Source organism: Manis javanica, chromosome 6 (assembly GCF_040802235.1).
Source record: "Manis javanica isolate MJ-LG chromosome 6, MJ_LKY, whole genome shotgun sequence".
Lineage (NCBI taxonomy): Eukaryota > Metazoa > Chordata > Mammalia > Pholidota > Manidae > Manis > Manis javanica.
The window spans coordinates 90,624,642-90,646,043 of NC_133161.1; the positions used below are offsets into that span (position 1 = coordinate 90,624,642).

Below are 21,402 nucleotides of genomic sequence, written 5' to 3' on the forward strand. Positions count from 1 at the left end.
CTTGAGGTTCGTGACAAACCCTTCATCACTGAAGTCTCACATTGCATCTAGTCTGGTGCCTTGTATATAATATCTATTAAATACATGAATAAATGTATTTAAAAGGACTTTGCAATCATTTTTAGCCCACTGGTTCTCACAGTGCATCTGGGGTCCTTCTGAAATAAAAGAAAAACCAGTGCACATGGCTGTACCCCAAACGAAATGAATCATATTCTCTCGAGCTGAGGCCTGGCCATTATTTTGTTTGAAGCACACAGGATTATATGTGTTGAGGGTTGAGATTCCCTGATCAAGCTAAGTTTGCTTGATTTTTGCAGTGAGAAGGTGGAGGCTCAGAATCATGATTTGGCCAGTTATGCTTGAGAACCTGATCTGTGTTACATCTCTTGTAAGCCACCGATTTTGTAGAAAGTTATTTGTTATACCCCAGCAGAATTGCTGGGGTTTATATAATGAGTTTATATAATCAGTGCATTATGGGGATTGAACTAAACTGGAAAAGTGTTAATTTCTAGTAATTGCCTCAAACATCTTTGAGATAGGTCAGCTGTTACTTGCCTAAAGCAGTGGCATGATGCATGACTTGTATTGAGATGTGTTGGGTAACTTGTCATAGTACTTTCCTGGGAGGAAATTGGTGAAGCTAAATAGCTAGCTGTCTGGTCTTCTGTTGTTACCTATTTTCCATTTACTATCTACTTAGGACATTCAGTGACCAAAGTACATATAATATTGCCCTATATCAATCTAGAGATGAAAAAAGTTTTAAAGAAGTCATTTTACATTTGTTTTCACTCATTTGCTTCAGTTCGTCCTCACAGCTACTCCAGGAGGAAACTAGAGCAGGTATCATTAGCCCTGTTTAACAGATGCAGACACTGAGTTAGAAGGAACTCAGCCACTTACATCATATATTTAGTAATGAATCAAGCTGGAATCAAACCTGTGTTTCTTTACCCCTAACCCAGTGCCCTTTTCGCTACTCGGTAGTATGTACAGCTTAGAGTCGGTATTGAGTAAGGCTCTGTGTCATGCCCAGGGTATGGGTCATTTTTGAAGGGTGCCAGCAGACAGCATCTGAAGTAGAAATAAAGTAAGCCACTCGGCAGTTTGGCTTTATAAGAAGTTCAGTTGCCATCCACCTACTAATCTCTAGGAATCTAAAGACATAATCAGATGTGACGGAAAACTTAAAAAAAAAATTAAGAATGTAAATACAGTGTTATTTAGAAGAGTGAGAAAACTAGGAACATTTTCAGCAGTAAAGATAAGTAGATTTTGGCACATCCTTATGATATCTGAAAAAAATAATGAAATAGGAAGATGTTTATGAACTTAAGGGAAAAGGTATTAATTATATTATGAAGTTGAAGAAAAACATATGATTGTAGTTATCTGCATGAAAAAGAGATTGGAGTACAAAATAATACACCAGAATGTTAACAGTATCTAAAACTGGTTGGTGGGATTAGAAGTAATTGTATTCCTTTTTTTTTTTTTTAAGTTCTTTCATTTTTTTCAACAGTGATTGTTTATCTTATAGTCAGGAAAAATATATTTCATAATAAAAAATCCTAAAAAATCCTTTATAGAAAAAAGTTTGTCCATGTTGCCAGTGTTTGTTGATGATTATGTCTTGCCTTAGAAAGCTCTAGTATAAATATTAAGCAGTTAACATCTTTCACTGCATTTTTTTATCAGCTTGGGCTGGCATACTTGACTTCTAACAGCAATATATTTCATTGTTTTATTTTGAGGAAAAGCTATGTGTCATGTTAGAATGTTCTGTGTATTTCTTACTAACTCATTAGAACTTTTTAAAAAATAAGAGATTTGGAATAGAGCCTGAGAAATCAGGATATCTCCCTGCTGCTGTCACCTGTGTTAAATAACCAATTTGATCATTGTCCAGAGACCAGGGATGTGAAAGGTATACCCACAGTTTATTTTCATAACAAAACTTAGTTGGTAGACTTGGCTGAGAAATTGTTTAGGTGTATTAACCTAAATTATTTTCTTCCTTGTGGTAACTGTGTACGCTTGAGACGATGGTAGACGTACTGTTTGTTTAGCTAAATTTCCCATGATTGTTATTCATCTTTCTAGAAATAATAGTCTGTTCAGAAGGATACGTGGTTTTTATTATTATTATGGCCTCAAAGTCTCAATTCCCAAAGTCTCATTAAGAAAACAGCATTTTAATTTCATGAGAAGTATATGGCAATTTAAAAAATTCTTAAGTGTTCTTTAAACTTGTTCACCTCTCATCAAGGATGAGAAAACAAACGAGTGAACACATTTGGTAAATAGAGAAAATAGAATCTTAAAATAAGAGAAAAAAAGGAATATTCCTTCACTTCTTTAATTTGAGGTAAGTTTGTGAATTTTAAATTTGAAGATACAAGTTAAAGAGATTTCCTTGGTCTCAATATTTGGGTCTGAAAGGAGAGTTACTAGATTAAAAAAGTAAAAGTATATGTGATGGTGCTGTTACTTTTTAAAATAAAAGATGTTTATAAATTCAAAGTATTAATCCTCTGAAATTTGGGTATAATTTAGTGCCGACTATATGGTTGTAGCCCAGGATATCAGGAGTCATCCTGGTCTGAACAATTTGAGGGGGAAACAAATAGCAATATATGATTAAGTTAAAGATACAACACCGTGATGTTGTCGATGGATTTTTATACTTACATGATCTCCAAATCACATGACTTGACTTTTTTCCTTATATTCTTTTTTATTTTAAGTCAGAGCACCATAACATGGTGTGGGAAGTGAAGACAAATCAGATGCCTAATGCTGTACAGAAACTCTTGCTGGTAATGGACAAGAGAGCTTCAGGAATGAATGACTCATTGGAATTGCTGCAGTGTAATGAAAATCTGCCGTCCTCACCTGGATACAACTCCTGTGATGAGCACATGGAGCTTGGTAAACAAAACTAAAAGGTTTTTAGGAATCTTACTGAGACTCAGATTAATTTTCCTGTTTAGCCAGTTTCATCCATCTTGAACAGCTAAAAAGTATCTGTACATTAAGAGTTTTCATTGTTCTCTTGCTATTGCTTGTAAAATATTATTTAAAAGTAATGTAACTTTGGGCTATTTATAGTTATCATAGAGACTCACTTACAGATTATTTAACTAATCCACCTTTGGGGGTAAAGATTATTAAACACTTGAGGAAAACCCTGCTGCGTGGCTTTTCAGAAGGTTACTTTGGAAACATGAGAGTGAGCTTGGTAAATTATGCCTGGTCCCTCTTCATGGTTTGTATAATGGGGAAATTCGAGTGGATTTTTGAAACTTGAGGATCTGACATTTGTAGTTATCAGTACTGCTGAGCTACTCCAGAGGTAAGCAACTTGTAAAAGTACTTAGGTTTGTGGTGGTGTGATTTTGCATTGCATAGCTTGGAGGCCAGTGTTGAAGAGTAAACAGCCGTGAGTGACCTTGGCTTGCTGCCCAGCTCTTCCCTGTCTTTCTCTCCATTTCATGTGCAGTTTTCCTTAACATGCACAAAACCCTGACACGATATGATTATCCTCATTTCACTAATGATGAAGTAAAGGAGATGGCATGCCGGGGTGCTCTTTGAGAATTTGGAGATTCTGAAGGTCTTGAGAGACAACCTCTGAATGCCAGTGGGTTGCCGGGCCCTAACACTTACTGAGTAGTGGTGAATGTTGAGCAGGAAGCACCATTTTGATCAGGTAGTTGATTCTCCACCATCACATTTTAGGTTTTAGGAGGAGACCAGAAACTTAGGGCTCAGAGGTATCAGAAACTTGCATCACCCCTCATGACTTCAGTTTAAAAGCAGCTCATTTTCAGAATCTGACAGACAGAAATGAAACCTTTACAGTAAAGAAGTGATGGTCAACAAAGGATGTTGGCAATGAGAGGAGGGAAATAGCTATACCAGCATGAGAATAATGTGTGGAATTAAGTAGGTATGAGATTTTCACTGCTTTGTGAAAGGGGCATATCTTCTAGTCAGTTTTTAGGAATCCTTAATCAGTAGTTGGATGTAAGACATTTCGGTTTTAGTAGGTTACTCATGTTGTAGTGTTAGTACGCTGTTCTGGGATATTTGCCTGAATAGAAATTATGTGTGTCTACTCTGTGAGTGACACACAATTATGTGTGTCTACTCTGTTAGAACTCCCAAGACTGAAAGAGTTTCTTGACTGACATATTGAAGAGACCCAGTGGACCTGCAGAGTTTATAAGTGTGTGTTTCATAGAGAATTTTCTTCAAGGCCTACAAGGATGATTTTTCTCCCCTTCTCTCTCTTTTTTTTTTTTAATTCCATTTTTTCCAATTCAGTTGTCTGGACTGTGTTCATAGACTTCGTGTGTACCTGAGGGGCACTTGGTACTTGGTACCTGAGTTTTCTTTCTTGGGGAGCTGAAAGTCTGTCATGAACTACCTTCCAGGAACACACTTAGGAAAAAGTAACAAATATTACCTGAGTTCAGAATTTTTCAGTACAAAGAAATAATTTAGCACAGATAAAGTTGAGTAAATAGTACCTAAAAATTGATGTTATCTATAGTCTCATCGGAAATTGTTTTCATAATTGCACTAATCTTGTATAGCAGGTTAATAAAGCATGTGAATAATAAGTACATGTATGTACACATAAAATGCCTTTTCTCTCATTAACATGTTAACAGAAAAATTGCTCAGTGGTATGTGAATTATTCCCAGGTGAGCTATAAAATGGGGGAAAAATTAGAAAACATAAACCTTGTTTTTCCAAGTCTAAAAACAGTTGTGATAATTAGATGGTTTGGGTGGTGAAGTCATGAAGACATTTACATTCATTAGGTTTACTTTTCCATCAGGTTCTGTTGACCCTTAAGTGTATAAAGTGTCATTTTTTTTATTGAAACTGCTTCATTCAAAAAAAAATCTCAAATGTATAATTTTCCTCTCAGAAAATTAATTGGTTAAATTTGAGAACTTCTTCCATTATAATATTGTTCCCTGTATTAGTAATTTCCTTCTTACAATTTTGCGTGTGCTTATTTACAGATGACCTTCCTGAACTTCAGGCTGTTCAAAGTGATCCTTCCCAATCTGCCATATACCAGCTAAATTCAGATGTTTCACATCAAGAATATCCAAGACCATCTTGGAACCAAAATACCTCAGACATATCAGAAAATACTTTTGGTGAAAATGAGGTGGATTGGTTAACGGAATTAGCAAATATCGCCACTAGTCCCCAAAGTCCTCTTATGCAGTGCTCATTTTACAACAGGTCAGAACTTTGGCTGTAACATCATTACAAAAAGCTGTTAATTACTTTGTTCTTGTTTTAATGATAATCTATTAACCATCTAATGAATGGTTTGTTTAAATTAGAATTTGAGTAAAATATTAGAAGTAAGCTATTAAGCTATGTGTCTGATAATGAGCAAAGACCGGTGTTCCCTAGTATCTTGAGTTCATACTTGGAAAATTCGGTAAAAATGATGTGAGAACAGCACAGTCAAAACTATTAGTAAATGTTTTAAAGTAATCAAAAAGTGAATTAGATAAGGAAAAATTATATATTTCTAGTTATAGACATGAAAAATATATTTAAAGAACCATAATTATCATAATAATAAACATTATATTTTAATACAAAACCTTTATCAACCTTGAGTCTGGTTCCTTTTGGTCTAGGTTTATTTTCTTCCACAGTGTATGTGGCCTGAGGTTATTTATTTTATCAGCGTGCAAAACCTACAATTTGGGAACTTATGAAAGTGGACTCTCTTTGGTAAAAACCAGTGTTTCATATATCCAGACCAGCATTTAAGAAAACAAGTTGTGTTGTGAAATTATGGAAGCTTCTGACTAAGAATTCGTAGAGAAACTTGAGTGGATAATGTTTCCTTACTTATCCCTAAAGTTATACAATTATCTGTGTAAAAAGACACAGGTAAATATGATAGTTTGGAGGGGAGAGAAATGCCCAGATTTATGTCCATGTGGGAGGATAAACCATAGTTCATACCGTATATAGGAATAAGTGAATTTTGTAGTGCTCCTAAGTTGAAGTAATTCTTTGCTATATGTTTAGGTGGGAAGTACTGGTTTTTCCCCTTAAGTTATGCAGCTCTTCTTCTTTCTAGTAGGATATTGGCCTTGATTAGAACAAATCCAATTTCATTAACTTCAATTATAATCCCATGAAAATTTCCAGGAAAGAAAACTTGCCTTTCTGAGTACTACTTCTTTATAGTCCCAGCTTTCCTTATTATCTTAACAGTCAAAAAACTAAAAATTCTTCGACAATAAAAAAAAACAAACCCTGATTTACTATTGGACTTTTTCATCTCATTTCTAGTTTAGAGATAATTTCTTTTTTCATAGCAAACTCAGGATTTAGAAGATAGTTCATGGAAAGTTGAGTAAGCATAAGCACCTCAGAGAAAAATCAATATAAATAAAAACATAAGTAAATGAGTATCTCCCAAAAGATGTGAATTTATTCTCTGCAGCATTGTCTGTGCTTCCCTTCTTCCTAGGGATCAAAGCCAAGAGTCACACTATGCTGTCTTGCCTGCTGCTAACACTGTCAAGGACTGTTCACACAGCTTCTTGTAGAGTGTTACACTATGCTAGGTATCAAGCTGTGGGTGTCTCAAGTCGTAACTATAGTACCAAGGGGCTGAGGATAGGTAACATCTATGTCATCCCTGCATAGATAGAGGGATGAAGGTTCCAGTGGTATTAGTGTTTTAGACATGTTTAGCATGTTAATTTTTACAGAACATTCAGGCCTCGTATACTTTAGAACATTGCATTGTTACTTTTAAGTGGTTAAACAGAAGAACTGATAAACTCATTTTCTTTTATTAGCCATGAAGACAGGGATGGACTTAAGGAATTTATGTAGTACTAAAGAAGGACCAAACTGCTAAAGACCTAAATGTATTGGGCAAAGATGAAATACTCAGTATTTGTAATTTGAAATCCAAAACTGATTGGAGAATATGCTGAAATGCATGGAAATCAGGGGTTTTTATTTAAGAAGTGATATGAGCATGAAAGCAAAGTATAGGTTCATAGATCCTCATTTAAAAGTAATTTCTGCAATGGTATAATGAAAAATGTTGAAGGAGGATAAAATAAAAGCTGAGGGGCTAATAAAATTTCTCAGGGGATAAGGGAAGAATTGGAAAGCCAGATACTCCTGCCTCTTTAAAAGAGGATCTGCATAGATAGGCATAACTTTTCTATTACGGACCAAGTCCCTATTTGGCATCTCAGAGGACTGTTGTGATTTGGGACCGTTACACACATTTACCCATCAGCTCTGCAGTCTTGCTCTCTGTTGCTCTGCAGACGCCTGAGTCTGTGCACCACTGGGCATCTCTGTGGGCCTGCTGCTCCTCTTACTGGCTGATCTGTTTGTGGGGGACGGATCTTAGTGTGTTCTTGGAGCCCTGTGTAATCTAAAGGGAGCACTACCTGGTAAAGTGACTTTTGACCAGGGAAAGGGGAAAGGGGCATGAACCTGGGGGGGAAATAGCCTTAGGTGTAGATGCTTTTCAGCAAGAAAGTGAAGTGTCCGTTATGAGAAGTTGCAAATAGGCTGCTTTGTGCTACAGTAAGTTTAAGGCATTTTAGCTTAAGATAGTCATTGTATATGCACAGTGCTCAGTGGTTGGTAGGCGGGGAGCTCAGTGTTGGCCTCATTGAGCTCCGATGCCCTCCTCATAAGGAGACTTAGTCACATCAGAGTAGGAGAAAAATGTATAGGTAGTGCTCCTCAGCTTATCCCTCATGAATGAAAACAGTGGACATCTGTATGTACTTACATAAACATGAATGAATAAATGAAGCAGTAATTTGGAATTTAAAATACATTGCCAAATCTGAAAAAAAATGTTGTGTAAAATGTGTGACAAGAACTTGGGTAAACAGTCAAGTTAAGGAACAGCAATACCGTAAGTGGAATCTTGAGGTTTCTACTAGTGTTTTCCATGGGTGTCTTCTGTGTAACAACCCCGGCATTCTGAATAGGAAGGTCTTTTGTTCAGAAGGAAAGATCTCACTTTAAGGACCTATACTTCATGGTTAAAACTGCTGCTTTATTTTAGATCATCTCCTGTACACATCATAGCTACTAGCAAAAGTTTACATTCCTATGCACGCCCTCCACCAGTGTCCTCTTCGAAGGGCGAGCCAGCCTTCCCTCATCACCATTGGAAGGGGGAAACACCAGTCAGACATGAAAGGGTGAGTTGAATTAATTTGTGAAATTAAACTTAGAAGTTTGCACAACAGTTAACAGTATTAACTTTCCCTCCCTAAGAAATTCTTTGGCAGTGCGTACAGATAGGAAATAGTAAGTCTCATTGTCTGCTAGTGAGCTGGATTGGATTTTATGTACAGCTCCTATTCACTATTAGGAAAGTTTGTTACACATGGGAACACACATTTAACTAAAAATTCCAAAAATGTCCACTTTCAAAAGTGTATTTTTTCCTAAGTTTAGAATGATTATCTATTAATAAGAGAGCCTAAGCCTTTGAGATTAAGATAGAGATTAACAAAATGTGTTAAAAAGTAAAAATGAAGTTTATAATAACTTTTCTCTGTAGGCAAACAGTGAGTCAGAATCTGGCATTTTCTGCATGTCCTCCCTCTCAGATGATGACGATTTGGGGTGGTGCAATTCCTGGCCTTCAACTGCTTGGCACTGTTTTTTGAAAGGTAAAAAAAAACCTGATTTTTTTACGGCTTACTTGTGTAGCCAACTAGTCACATATCTAATATTGGTTCTTCACTTAAACTTTAGGCACCCGATTGTGCTTTCATAAGGGAAGCAATAAAGAATGGCAGGATGTTGAAGATTTTGCTAGGACCGAAGGCTGCCATAATGATGAAGATCTCCAAATGGGCACTTACAAGGTTGATTTAAAATTCTTAAACACTTCAGAATCTTTCAAAGGGAAACAAAAGGGTTATTACTAATCTATGGGAAGTATCCCTCATTTACTTACATATTTAAGTGACATCTGATATTTTAGGTTGAGGTTTTGTGACCGCTCATTGTCACTTAGCCTGATGGAGAGCTGTGACTTTACCTTTATAATTATGCTATTATAGATGGGTGAAAGAATATACTTCTTAACATTTTCAATACATTTTATACTGGGGAAAAATAAACTGGCATTAAAAAGAAAATGAATAAGCATACAAAATAAAGCGTTAGGTAATGTGCAAAGTGGTGATTCCCCTTTGGATAATTAAAATTGATTATTAAGTATTAAGCTACATTTTAAGGGGCCCCTTGACACTGGCATTCTCTCAGTCAATAAGCAGAAGCAGTGTGTGCAGCAGTAGGATAAACATGGGCTGGCATCTGTCTGTGAAATCCTTAATTTGTCCACCTTCCCTGAAATCAGAGAAACCGGGCATGTTGAGTATGCTTTCAAATTCCTGTTTTGACCCTGTTGCCCGTGACTATTGAAACTCTTGAGAAAAATAGTCCTGACTGGCTACCTTAATTTCTCCCTCTTGCTGCTACTTTTCTTTATTTTTAAGTGTGCCATAGTCTGACTCAGCCTCTACCACTCCACTGCAATTATCTCACAGGTTACTAGTTTTATTCTGGTTTCTAGAGAGACTTCTTGTTCTGCTGGACATCTCTGCAAAATTTGGCACAGTGGATTGTCTTGTCTTGATTTCTGTAGCATGGCAGCACCCTGATTCTCTCTTAAATATCTTCATCTTCTTGACTGGTGGCTTGTCTGCCTATGATAGTGAATGTAAAAAATGTGGTTCTGCTCCTCCTCACTACTGACCAATTCCTCTCTCTGATAGAATAAGCTCTTGGGGGGCCTTTGGCAAGCACTCTGGTCTTGGAGTCGGGAAATGGCTTTTTCTAGCCCTTCCAGCAATTATTTGTGTGACCAACTTTGCGCAGACAGTTAATGGCACTAAGCACTTGCTTCCTGATTTGTAAAATGGGTTTGTATTTGTTTCAAGCTCTTGTAGCTCTAAGAACAAGAAGATTGTATAATTCAGTTATTAACATATTTAGGTCTGTAGCCTCCCCCCTGCATGTTTCCAACTGCGTGTTAGACCTGTACATGAGTGTCAATCAGCTCTTCAAACTCAGTGTATTAGTATAACCAAAACTGGACCTTTTTTATTCCCTTCCCTTGTCTACTTTTCCCCTTTCTTTTAAAAGTATTACTATCCTTCTAGTTGGCCAGATTCTTTTGCCCCCCACATCAGTTAATCAATTCTGTTTTCTTAAAAAACCTTTTACAGTCATCCTTCTGTCTCATTACTTTCTTCATGTACTAGTGTAATAATGATGGGATACTGTAGCTTCTCCTATTTTTCTGTGAGTTTAAGAGATGATGGGTCCTTAAGGCATGTTTTCAGAGCCTACCATCTAGGATGTACTAAATGCTCAATAAATATCAGGTACATTTATTTTTAGCTCATTCTGCCCTTGCCATACCTGTCAATTCAAGACTGTAATAGGTTTCTCTTATATCTTCAAATAAATTGAATACTAGAGGTGCTGTTTATTCTGTTGTCTTTACCATCATCTTAAAACTGACAGTCATATTTATAACAGTACTTTTCATTGATATCCCAAGGCCCATTAGGGAGGTTAGGGGTAAGGTCTGCCTATGATGGTGAATGTAAAATGTGGTTCTACCCCTCCTTTCAAGCCCTTTGCCTGTCTTGAAGATCCCTTTACACCAACTGGCCCCTCCTTCTCAGTCTTACTGCCCAGCTCTGAACTCAACCTTGTATGTTTAGCAAAAACAAAGCACTCTGTGGAGAAGTTGTTAATTTTAGCTCTTCCCAGTGTAAGGTATATTCTACCTTTTTTAATTCCATTCTTACATCCCAGTTCAAATGGGAACTAGAAGTCCCCCTACACTCTCTCTCTTTTGGAGTTAGTATCTCCCTTTATTAAATGCCATTAGCATTATTTATATATACTTGAGTTAAAATGCTTATTCCAGTGTGCTTTATGTTATAGTGGCTTATATATGTGTCTTCCTTTACGACTGGGTCAGAAGCTCCTTAAAAACAGGGGTCCTATCTTGTTTATTTTTACCTTTTCCACAAAGTCTTCACATACCAGGAACTTCGCTATGTTGAATTGAACATTGCCAATTATTCACTCTGTGCATGTATTTTCAGGGCTATGGTTCTGATGGTCTAAAGTTGTTATCACATGAAGAAAGTGTATCATTTGGCGAGTCTGTACTGAAGTTGACTTTTGATCCTGGTACAGTAGAAGATGGTTTACTTACTGTAGAGTGTAAGCTGGACCACCCTTTCTATGTTAAAAATAAAGGTAGGGCTTCAATTTGAATTTGTGGTAACTTTTTAAAGAAAGCTTCTTAAATCTGTAATTATGTCTTTTGGCATAATTCTTTGATGAGTAAGAAAAATACATTTGAAGGGAAAAATTCTTTAAACCTAAATAAGATTACCATAGGAAATGCCTTATAATAATACCAACTGATGCTGAAGTATCTTAGCAGGAGTCAGGCGGAGCTCAACTTCTGGTGGGAATGAACTTTTCAGTTCCTTAGCATACTGTAATCTCTGTGTTACCTTGCTAGTTTTGGGGGGCAGTGGATTATTCTGGTTAGTTGCCTTCATTTAGGGTTGCCAAATACACTATATACGTGGATCACTTTCCAGAGACTACTTCATGGTCTCAGTCATGATCATTTATCACTGTCTTGTAGATTGATGAACATGGATTGATAGACTCGGTGGTAATAAAATGCTGGATTAAACTTATTTTGGAAGCCTTTTGGCATTGCTTAAAGAAAATACTTGGACTTGTTCTTTGTCAAAGATGCATAACTTGTGTTTAAAGTCTTGGTACTTATTTTAAGTAAAAACTTTCTGGTCTGTCTATCATGTAATAAACAGGTAGGGTGCATTCTGTCAGTCCCTATCCTTTATGTAACTATTGTTTGATTTAACTCTAGGTTGGTCATCATTCTATCCAAGCTTGACTGTGGTACAGCATGGCATTCCGTGTTGTGAAGTTCATATTGGTGATGTATGTCTACCTCCTGGACACCCCGATGCCATTAATTTTGATGATTCAGGTGTTTTTGATACATTTAAAAGGTAATATTGGATTTTTTTTTTCTGCTTAAGTTTACCCCTAACCTCCCTAATGATTGCAAAGTCAGATATTTAGGAGGTTAAACCTTTAAAATTTGAGCATTCTAAGAGGATTAATTAGAGGAAGTGTGTACATGGTTAAATGAAAAAATATTTGGTAATTAAAATAATAGTTCAAGGGGAATTTTATATATGGTAGTCATGTAGGAAAAGTGAGTTCATAAAACACTTAGGATTAGATTAGGAAATATCTTAGTTATATGACCAAGAATGAAATAGATGAGCTTTTGAGAGTTATGTAATTTAAAAATTGCTGTATTTGGCCAGTTGTTTTTAACCAGTCCCTAAATCTCTTAATAGTGTTTTCTGTAATTAGCTATATCTTTTTCTTCAGTTAACTGTATCTTTGTTTAATATTCATTTTGACCAAGGGCATTAGTTGCATAGATTAATAAACAGTAAAAATAGCAAAAACTTGACATTTGGAAAGACTTGAAAAGAATTTTCCTGAGATCACCTTTCTAATAAATGGTAGAATAGGACAAGAACCCGTGTGTCCTGAACTCAGGAGGGTTGACCAACTGCCTCAGTTTATATGGAACTTTCTAGTTTTAGCATTCGGGAGTCCCACACCCCTGCTCGGCAAACAGGCACAGTTGGTTCATCCTACTTCCAGCAGGTTCCCAGAGAAAGTGCATGTAGATATCTGGGATTTTTAAGACTCATTCTTTATTTAAGATAATTATCAGATACATAGGCATTAAGTAGAGAATTCTCAAGAGTACCTGCTGGCCTGTACATTTTATTTCAGTTTAATATAATAAAATATTAGGCTGATATATTTTTATTTCAAAAGGATAAGACTATCATTAAAAAAGAATGAGACCGTTCAAAAGAATGAGACTATTATTAAAAAAGCCAGCCAGCGTAGGTCTTGGTACAGGCTTATGCTCAATAAATATCTGTAAGCTTGGAAACTAGTGCTGTTTGGTATATCCCTCTTATACACTCTTCCCTGAAAAAACTGTAGAAAAACAATGTAATTTTAACGTCTGATAGTGTAAAGTCTTAAAATATAGATCAGTGATGTCTTTTATGTGCTGGTGAGAGTGTAAACTGATATAAAATTTTGGGAAGATAATTTGGCTTTATCTTGTAATGCTGAATATCACCAATTCCATTCCTTTGTATATATATATATACTCCAGAGAATAAATTCTTGTGGCCATGCACTAGGAGGTGTGTAAAGAAGTTCCTGGCTGTGTTGCTCATGATAGCAAAAACCTGGAAACAGTATCAGTACTCATAATGGGAAAGTGAATACATAAATTGAAATATAATTATACAGTAGAGTTCCTTTCATCAGTGACAAAATGAACCTTTGCCATAGATTTTAAAACATGGATCAGTCTTAGAAATAATGTTAAGCAAAAACTAATGCCAGGAAAGGACATTTGAGTAGAGTTCAGCTTGGTAAAGGTCAGAAGAAGCCCGCAGTAGATGAACGACACAGTGTTTGGCTCTGTGGTAGAAAGGAAGCTAGTCTTCTAGGCATCAGGCAGGTTTAAGATGGTTACTTCTGACTTTATGAAGTTGACATTTCTGTTCAAGGAATATAATTTAACAAATTTACTGAGTGCCTGTTATGTGCCAGGCACTGTACATATATTAACTTTGTAAATCTTCACTACCCTATTCGATTATATCCTCATTTTAAAGAGAGGGAAAACCAAAGCCGAGTGAGTTAGGGAACAGGCCCAAAACATAGCTGTTGGTTATAAAAATTCCAAGTGCAATCCTATTTGCAGTCTCAGCTACTTGCACAGTAATAGTTACCCAGTGGAGTGCCTGCTGTGTGGCAGCGGCTGCCTGTGGAGTCTCAGGTAGTCTGTTCTTGTAGCAGTTCCTTGAGCTCTGCTGCCCTGCATAACCTGTCTAAGGTCGTTAATAACTAATAAGTGGCAGAAGTGGGATTTGAGCATAGCGTTCCAGAATTCTTTATTTTACCCTCTCAGCCATCAAACATTTCAGAGCCGAGTATGTGCTGGGCGTTGGGGATTTAAAATGAGTTAAAACACAGGCCTGCTTCTTTGTTCTAGTCTAGGGAAGGAAATGGGTCAGTAAATGTGTATGGCATGGTATGTGCTGACTGAAAGGCAAGGGAGCCTGGTAGGAATATGGGCTCCCAGACTGGCTGCCTGGATTCAAATCCTGGCTCTGCAACAATGGATTTGCTGTGGAAGCCCCAGCAAGGTAATTAACCTTTCTATGACTCCTTAAAAAGAAATACGTAAAATGAGCATAAATGGAAGGGAGGATTAAATGAGTAGATTTTTGTAATGTGGCTAGTAAACAGTACACTAATGTGGAGTTTTCTGTTAAAGAGTAATAGTAAAGGTGGGAAAGGACGTTCTCAGCTTAGGAAACAGGAGGAAGAAAAAGTAGACATGAAACAAACAAGGCACATTTCAGGCCTCCAGACAGTGGAGGAGTGCTGAGTATAGCAAAAGATTAAGCTTTAAATTTTTAGATATGCTGTGGTCATATCAAACTCCTGAAAATGCTGAATTCTGTGGTTGAATACTTGAAACAACAGTTGGCCTTTGAGCAACACAGGTTGGGCCACTGACCTCCTGAGCAACTGAAAATCTTCAGACAACTTTTGACTCCAGAGAAAACTAGTACTAGCCTACTGTTACTGTTGACTGGAATCCCTGCCAATAATTGATTAACACATATTTTTTCCAATACATATATGCCATAATCTTACCGTGAAGCAAACGAGTCTGTGTTTAAGTGGACCCGCACAGTGCAAACATGTGGTGTTCAAGGGTCAGCTGTACTTTAAATTGTATCCATAAAGAAATAGATATAGTCGTATTTGTACCACTAGATGGTGGGGTTTTCGAATTTCAGTATAGTTTACCCCAGTTTAAAATCCTCTGGTATTTCAAGTTGTAATTAAATATTTTTCTTAGGTAGAGATTAATAAATGTATGCTAGGTTCATTTATAATGCCTACGTGTGCTGTTTTTCTAAATTGTATAGAGGAGTGGCTTAAGATAGCAAAAATTGTTTCTCTGATTGCTAAGCATTCATTAGATGATTTTGGAATCTAAATAGTTGTTTCGTGTAAAATCTTTTAAAAAACCAGCCATCGTGTGGTTACTTGACAGAAGTCATCTGTATTGTGGCAGTACTGATGGCTTCATCATGGAGCTCTCTCCATCTATCTTTAAAATAATTCATAATCTCATCTTGCTTTACCTTTAAACAGATAATATTCATACAGTTATTATGAACCTGTTTTGATGTATTTACCAGAATTTCTGTGTCAGGGAGAGAAGTAGGAGCTGGATTTAGAATAAAAGGTTCTCTGGTAAGATGAAAAGTATCAGCAGTAGGAGTTGACACAGTTGAAACAAAAGATAATTCTTTTGGCAGGTTATGTTTGGGCTGTGGTCTGCATTAGCTCTTAATTATTTGTCCACCTTGAGGTGTGCCAGGGGCCGCATGGAGTACCATGACGGTGAGGAAGCTGGGGGCCTTGCAGGTGGATGGGCAGGTCTGAGTTTGCATCCAGTAGCTATGTGGCTGTGGGGGGAGTAATATTTTGTCTTTCTGAGCCTGGATTTTCATCTCAGGAGAGGACAGTGATAGTCTCAAGCAAGCCTGTTGAGGAAGTAAGAGTTAATATGGGTAGCTGATTTGCATGCCTGTGTGAACTGAATATACCAAACAAAATATGGCCTTCCTGATGATTCTGGGTTTTTACTTTTAAGTTACTAGCCTGTGTCATAAGAGTGGCACTCAGGGAAGATGATGTATACAGGACTTTTTGTACCTAAGCAAACACTGTGAGTTCCTTCAGCTGCGTTTAACTGCTTTTGACTGCCCTACTCAACATTTTGTCTTCTGTGGTGGTTAGTCCTTAGGCCTGGCGAATGCCACCAGTCCAGTTTAATTTTCTAGTTTTAGACGTCTGTTGGCCAAGATACTAGATTCACTTTTTGACAAATAGGATGATCTCAAGTGTGCGAGTAACTGTTACATGGAAGCTGGAAGAGGTATTTTCTAAGAGTAAAGTACATTGATTATAACAGGTTCCTTTGGGGGGGCTTGTCACTTTTTTACTTTTGTACTCTCTACAGATTAAAAAAATTTTGTCAGGGTATACATAAGCTTTCATCTTATAAGCAGCTGTCAGTGGTGGAGCTGTTGAAAGTGTTGGTAACATCATATAAGGGAAAATACATTGAAATTTAGAGTCAGATGTTAAGGGTTTCTAAAAACTCCTGTTTTTACAGGTCAGATATTTAACTTGCATTAAAGCCATGTTAATAATTGTATTTTTTAGCTATGACTTCACACCCATGGACTCCTCTGCAGTCTACGTGTTGAGTAGTATGGCTCGTCAGCGTCGTGCATCTTTGTCTTGTGGAGGATCTGGTGGTCAAGACTGTGCAAGATCTGGACTCAGTAAAAACTGTGGCTCTCCTGGATCCTCACAGCTCTCGTCCAGTTCTTTGTATGCAAAAGCTGTCAAAAACCATGGCTCAGGGACTGTGAGTGCCACTTCCCCAAACAAGTGCAAAAGACCAATGAATGCCTTCATGCTTTTTGCCAAAAAATACAGAGTTGAATATACTCAGATGTATCCAGGGAAAGATAACAGGTAAAATCGTGATGGCTCTTATTATAATAATTGAGAAACACTTCAGTGCAGTTCACAGGAACTGGGATAGTTAACCCATTCTTCAATAGCTTTTATTAATTAATTCTATGTTTTTTCTGGTTGACTTTTAAAAGTTTAAGTGGGATATTTTAGGGTTATGTATAATTATAGCACCTAGAGATAACTAGGTTACCCAAGAGGTAAGGATCTACCTTCTAAAATAATAGCAAATGCCATTTGCCTGTGAGAGGACTCGGTTCCAACAAGTGACTGACTGGTTCATCTTCAGAAAAAAGTTTTACACAGAAAAGAACTGCTAGTACTCAGTGTGTGTCAGATGTCGGGGCTCTACTTACTTTAAAGCTGTCATTCTGTGGAATGTGCAGGCATTGGCAGTTCATGATCACTGCCAGATTCGTTCAAAACTAAACGTAGAGGTGTCCTTAGTAGAGCCCAGGAATGAAGAATGGACGCCCGTCCTTCCTGCTCTGCCTGCTGTACCCTGACCGCCTTCCACGGCCCCCTCCCTCCCCCCAGGTCCTCCTTCCCCGCTTCCAGTTAGTCACCAGCCAGAACCACCATGTCTGTTACCCTTGGTGTCATGAGGAAAGTCAGATCATTTTCCATGTAAAGTAATTGTTGTGAACTCTAGTCTGTCTCAAAGGCTTCATCTTTTTGTATATATATATATGGGGGTGGGAGGGGTGTAATTGACATAACATTATTAGGTGCAGGTGTTCAACATGATTTAGTATTTGTACAGATCACAATAAGCCTAGTTAACATCCATCACCACAGTTAATTTTTTTTCTTTTGATGAAAACATTTAAGGTCTATGTTCATAGCAACCTTCTAATCTATGCAGCATTTACCATAGCCCCCCTGCTGTACATTACATGCTATGACACATTAATTTTGTAACTGAAGGTTTGTACCTTGATCCCCTCCTCCTGTTTTATACACCTCCACCCCCTGTCTCTGGTAACCACCAGTCTGTTCTCACAAATTTAATTAAGTATTTACATTTCAAAAAAAGCTTTCCTGTACCAAATGCATCTCTGATTTGGGAATTGATCCATACGTGAATATTTCTTACTGATTTGTTTAACTGGTAAATGTGCTAACCTTAATTATTATATGGTACCTTTAACCCAGAAAGTATAAAAACTGGTTTTCATTTTAATAAAGGAAGATGCAGTAAAATGTTTAATTACATTGACTTACTGGGTAAAAAAAAATTTATTTACCACATATTTCATTTCTTTTTCAGTAGAAGAGCTCCTAGTTACTATTCTTCTAAACCTCAGATGCTCATTTCTAGCTTCTGTATCAGTCATTGTAAAATGACTATCATAATGGGACCTTCTGTTGTATATGAGTGTAAGGAAATTAATAAAAGCTCTCCGTAGAAGGAAAATGGTTTATGTCTGCATGGATGAGATGATTTTAGTAGGTTAGGGAACAGATTAACAAATATAAATAGGAAATGGCTTCCAGTTTCTATCATGATGCTTCTTACCAGTTTGACTTCGGTTTTATCTAGTTTTGTCAAGTGTTAAGTACAGATATTGCCTGAGGGTTATTTGATGTTGTCTTAGGAGAGAAAACAGTAAAGTGTATGTATATAGTTAATATCACCACATTTTCACTATGGTTGCATGAGTAAAAAAAAAAGTTAAATCTTAACTCTGATGGATTATAGGCAGCTTTTAATGCAAGGTGAATACTTCTTGCTTTTGATACTGAATATTGCCTTAATATCATAAATAGAAAAGCCAATATACCAGGATAGTTCCAAATGGTAGTTTAAACCATTTCTTGGAAATACTTAACTTTTTTTTTTTAAGCTTTCTAAAACATCCAATTTTTAGCCATTTTAGATGCCCTTTGACACTTGGAAATACTGGCGCTATTCCAGGAGGCTTTACTGCCAAGATTATGATAAATGGACCATATGACTTAGTATTTTACTGGCACTGACTGCGGTAGCCTTGACCTTTTCCCTTCTCTATGTTGGACAAATTTTTGTCTCTTTTTTCTTGTAACTTTATATTTCTTCCTGAATAGCAACTTGACATGAGTTTTATGATAAATTTTTGCCTTCAGCATTGTGTAAATATTTATTTTACAGAGCCATAAGTGTGATCCTTGGTGACAGGTGGAAGAAAATGAAGAATGAAGAGAGAAGGATGTATACATTAGAAGCAAAGGCTTTGGCTGAAGAACAGAAACGTTTAAATCCTGACTGTTGGAAAAGGAAAAGAACCAATTCAGTATGTGTCAATGAGTAGTTGCTTAAAATTATCTTGCTTTATCCCCAAATTTGTACTGCCATGTTGGAGCAGTTCTAAAACTTAAAAGGTTGTATTGATGCTGTTCCTCAGCCTTTTTATCCTTACTAGGTAATAAGGCAGGCTGCCATTTTTTTTTTCCATCAAGTGCCATTTACTCTTTTAGCATGGAAAGTTAGCCGTCTCGTGTGCTTAAGAATATTTATTCAGAAATGTTGAGCTGGAAAATTTTGGAATGTAGTATTTCTAGTTGGGTTAAAAGATGGGTGTTGCTAACTCACTAATGTCACAAAATATTTCTGATTTTTGGGTGGTATGTCTCAACAGCCTTTCTTAATTGGTGAGGGGCTGAGGAGGATGCAGGCATGGGGGTGTATTAACCAACTTTTGTGGTGACTTGTGACATCTAGCAGACTTCTAGATTAAAAACCTCAGGAAGAATAAAGACCCAAGAAGACTGATGCAAAGTTTGCACCATAATGCAAGACAGAGACTTGGTTCTTAGAACTTTTCTGTTGGAAACTAGCATCTGCTGAGCACTTTAAATTTAGTTACAAGAAAATTTCATGATAGAATGAGCTCAGTTTGAAATATTTTAAAATGAAGGAAAGACATCAATACTTTGTAGCAGGATGGCTGGCCCTGGATTCTGTGTATCATGCCTGTTTGTTTTTAATAGTATCATGCAGCTCACATCTATTTAAATTTTGGAAGCATTTCTTTTAAAGAGGCAGTTACTAGATTCCAACAGGAGGGTAGCTAACTGGGTATTTAAGTTCTGGCCTTACAATTCCGTGATAGGAATTTCTGCTTATCCTAGTCCATCTGTCTCTTTACTTTTGTAAGTTTTTTGGATGTTCAAACCATCAGATATTAGTGAACTTCCATAAAATCACCACCTTTGAGAAAGTGATTTTTGTAAAATAGTAAGATTGTAAACATTGTCATCCATCCTAGCTTTCATTTGTAGAATTACTGTATTGATTTGTAAACATTCACTGAGTTCTAATTTTATCTCTACAGGGCTCACAACAACATTAAACCCGGATGTTTATGTCCTTAAGTCTGTACTTGCATAAAAATTGACTGTTGGTGGAAAGACTTAAGAAGATCAAGGTCTCACCATTTGTCCTAAATTCGTGTGACCATAAGATACTGATAGCATTGAGTCTTGAAATGATTTAATAATATGAGTGAGGATTTGCTTTTTCCATTAGAGCATTAAGTAAGCTAAAACTATCAACATTGTAAACCAAATTGCCTTATTTTTCTTCCAAACTTCATATATGTCTATCAGGTAATATAGGCTTGAAAATTGATATCCTGTGGTGCTAAAGTACAGTAGAAAGAGAGGAGAAGTGTATACATGTTTTATTTTAAATTGTACAAAATGCGAATTTAAAAGTATATAACTGCTGTTTATACATTGGCTCCTTATTGCTTATTAATCTATATTGTACACATAATGGAATGAACCAGAAGCTGGGAGTTGGCTGTTCCTTGAGCAGCCACCACATGGCTCAACATCTGTGCCAAACACAGGAGCTCCTAGTCTGGCCTGTGCCAAGAGGCCACCAGAACATGTGGATGGTGTGCCTGTCCCAGCCGAAGAGCCACCTGCTGTGGTCCCCCAAGCAGTTAGTCTGTGCAGCAGGTGGCAGCAGCCGTCCATTGTTGCCCATGGAGCCCTCACTGAGGCCGTGGCCAGGCTAGTTAATAGTATTGGGATATAGTCACTGTAATGGTGCTATGAACAGTTGACACCATTGTAAACTTTGTGTCCTGTATCTCCTCAGTCACATAGCTTATGTATCTTATTTTGTCGTCATATTTTTATGGTGGGGGCAGATCTTGCACTTCCTGCAGTGCAACCCTTGCACTTTACTTCTCCTCCAACTGTCTAAGATTAGAGCAAATACATTGGCAATACAGCTGCTTTTGCTCTGAGCTACAATCATGGCTTCTCCTGTTACTTACCAAGTGGTTTTTCTGGTTAGGAATCACAGCTGTAAAATTGATTTCAGTTCATTATACTTCTTCATGATGTTGCCCCTAAATTTTGCACACTATATTCTTGTATATTATTTCAAATAAAAAGAAAATATTATCTCTGCTTTGTGCTGATCTTGGCTGAAGTTCATGTATGTATGTATGAATTGTCAGAATAACAGGTTCAGGGAATGGAAAATACATTAATTTGCTGGTGGGGTTTTTAAACAATGTTAATAGGGCAAAAGCAATAGTAAAACAAGAACCTAGATCACTATTATTAGAAGAATCTTTATAGAGTAAAAATTTTTA

General features: G+C 36.9%; 1 protein-coding gene across 2 annotated transcripts in view; it reads left to right on the forward strand.

Annotated features, from left to right (window-relative positions):
- Positions 1-21,214, forward strand: part of HBP1 (HMG-box transcription factor 1) — a 25,535-nt gene extending 4,321 nt beyond the window's left edge. For both annotated transcript variants that reach the window (XM_037010867.2, XM_037010868.2), the window contains exons 2-11: positions 2,754-2,937; positions 5,047-5,275; positions 8,112-8,250; positions 8,616-8,727; positions 8,813-8,925; positions 11,188-11,344; positions 11,994-12,138; positions 16,493-16,810; positions 18,942-19,083; positions 20,125-21,214. In XM_037010867.2, coding sequence (XP_036866762.1) covers positions 2,754-2,937; positions 5,047-5,275; positions 8,112-8,250; positions 8,616-8,727; positions 8,813-8,925; positions 11,188-11,344; positions 11,994-12,138; positions 16,493-16,810; positions 18,942-19,083; positions 20,125-20,142 — 1,557 coding nt within the window. In that variant the 3' untranslated portion in view covers positions 20,143-21,214. The remainder of the gene's footprint in view (positions 1-2,753; positions 2,938-5,046; positions 5,276-8,111; positions 8,251-8,615; positions 8,728-8,812; positions 8,926-11,187; positions 11,345-11,993; positions 12,139-16,492; positions 16,811-18,941; positions 19,084-20,124) is intronic.
- The last annotated feature ends 188 nt before the right edge of the window (positions 21,215-21,402 follow it).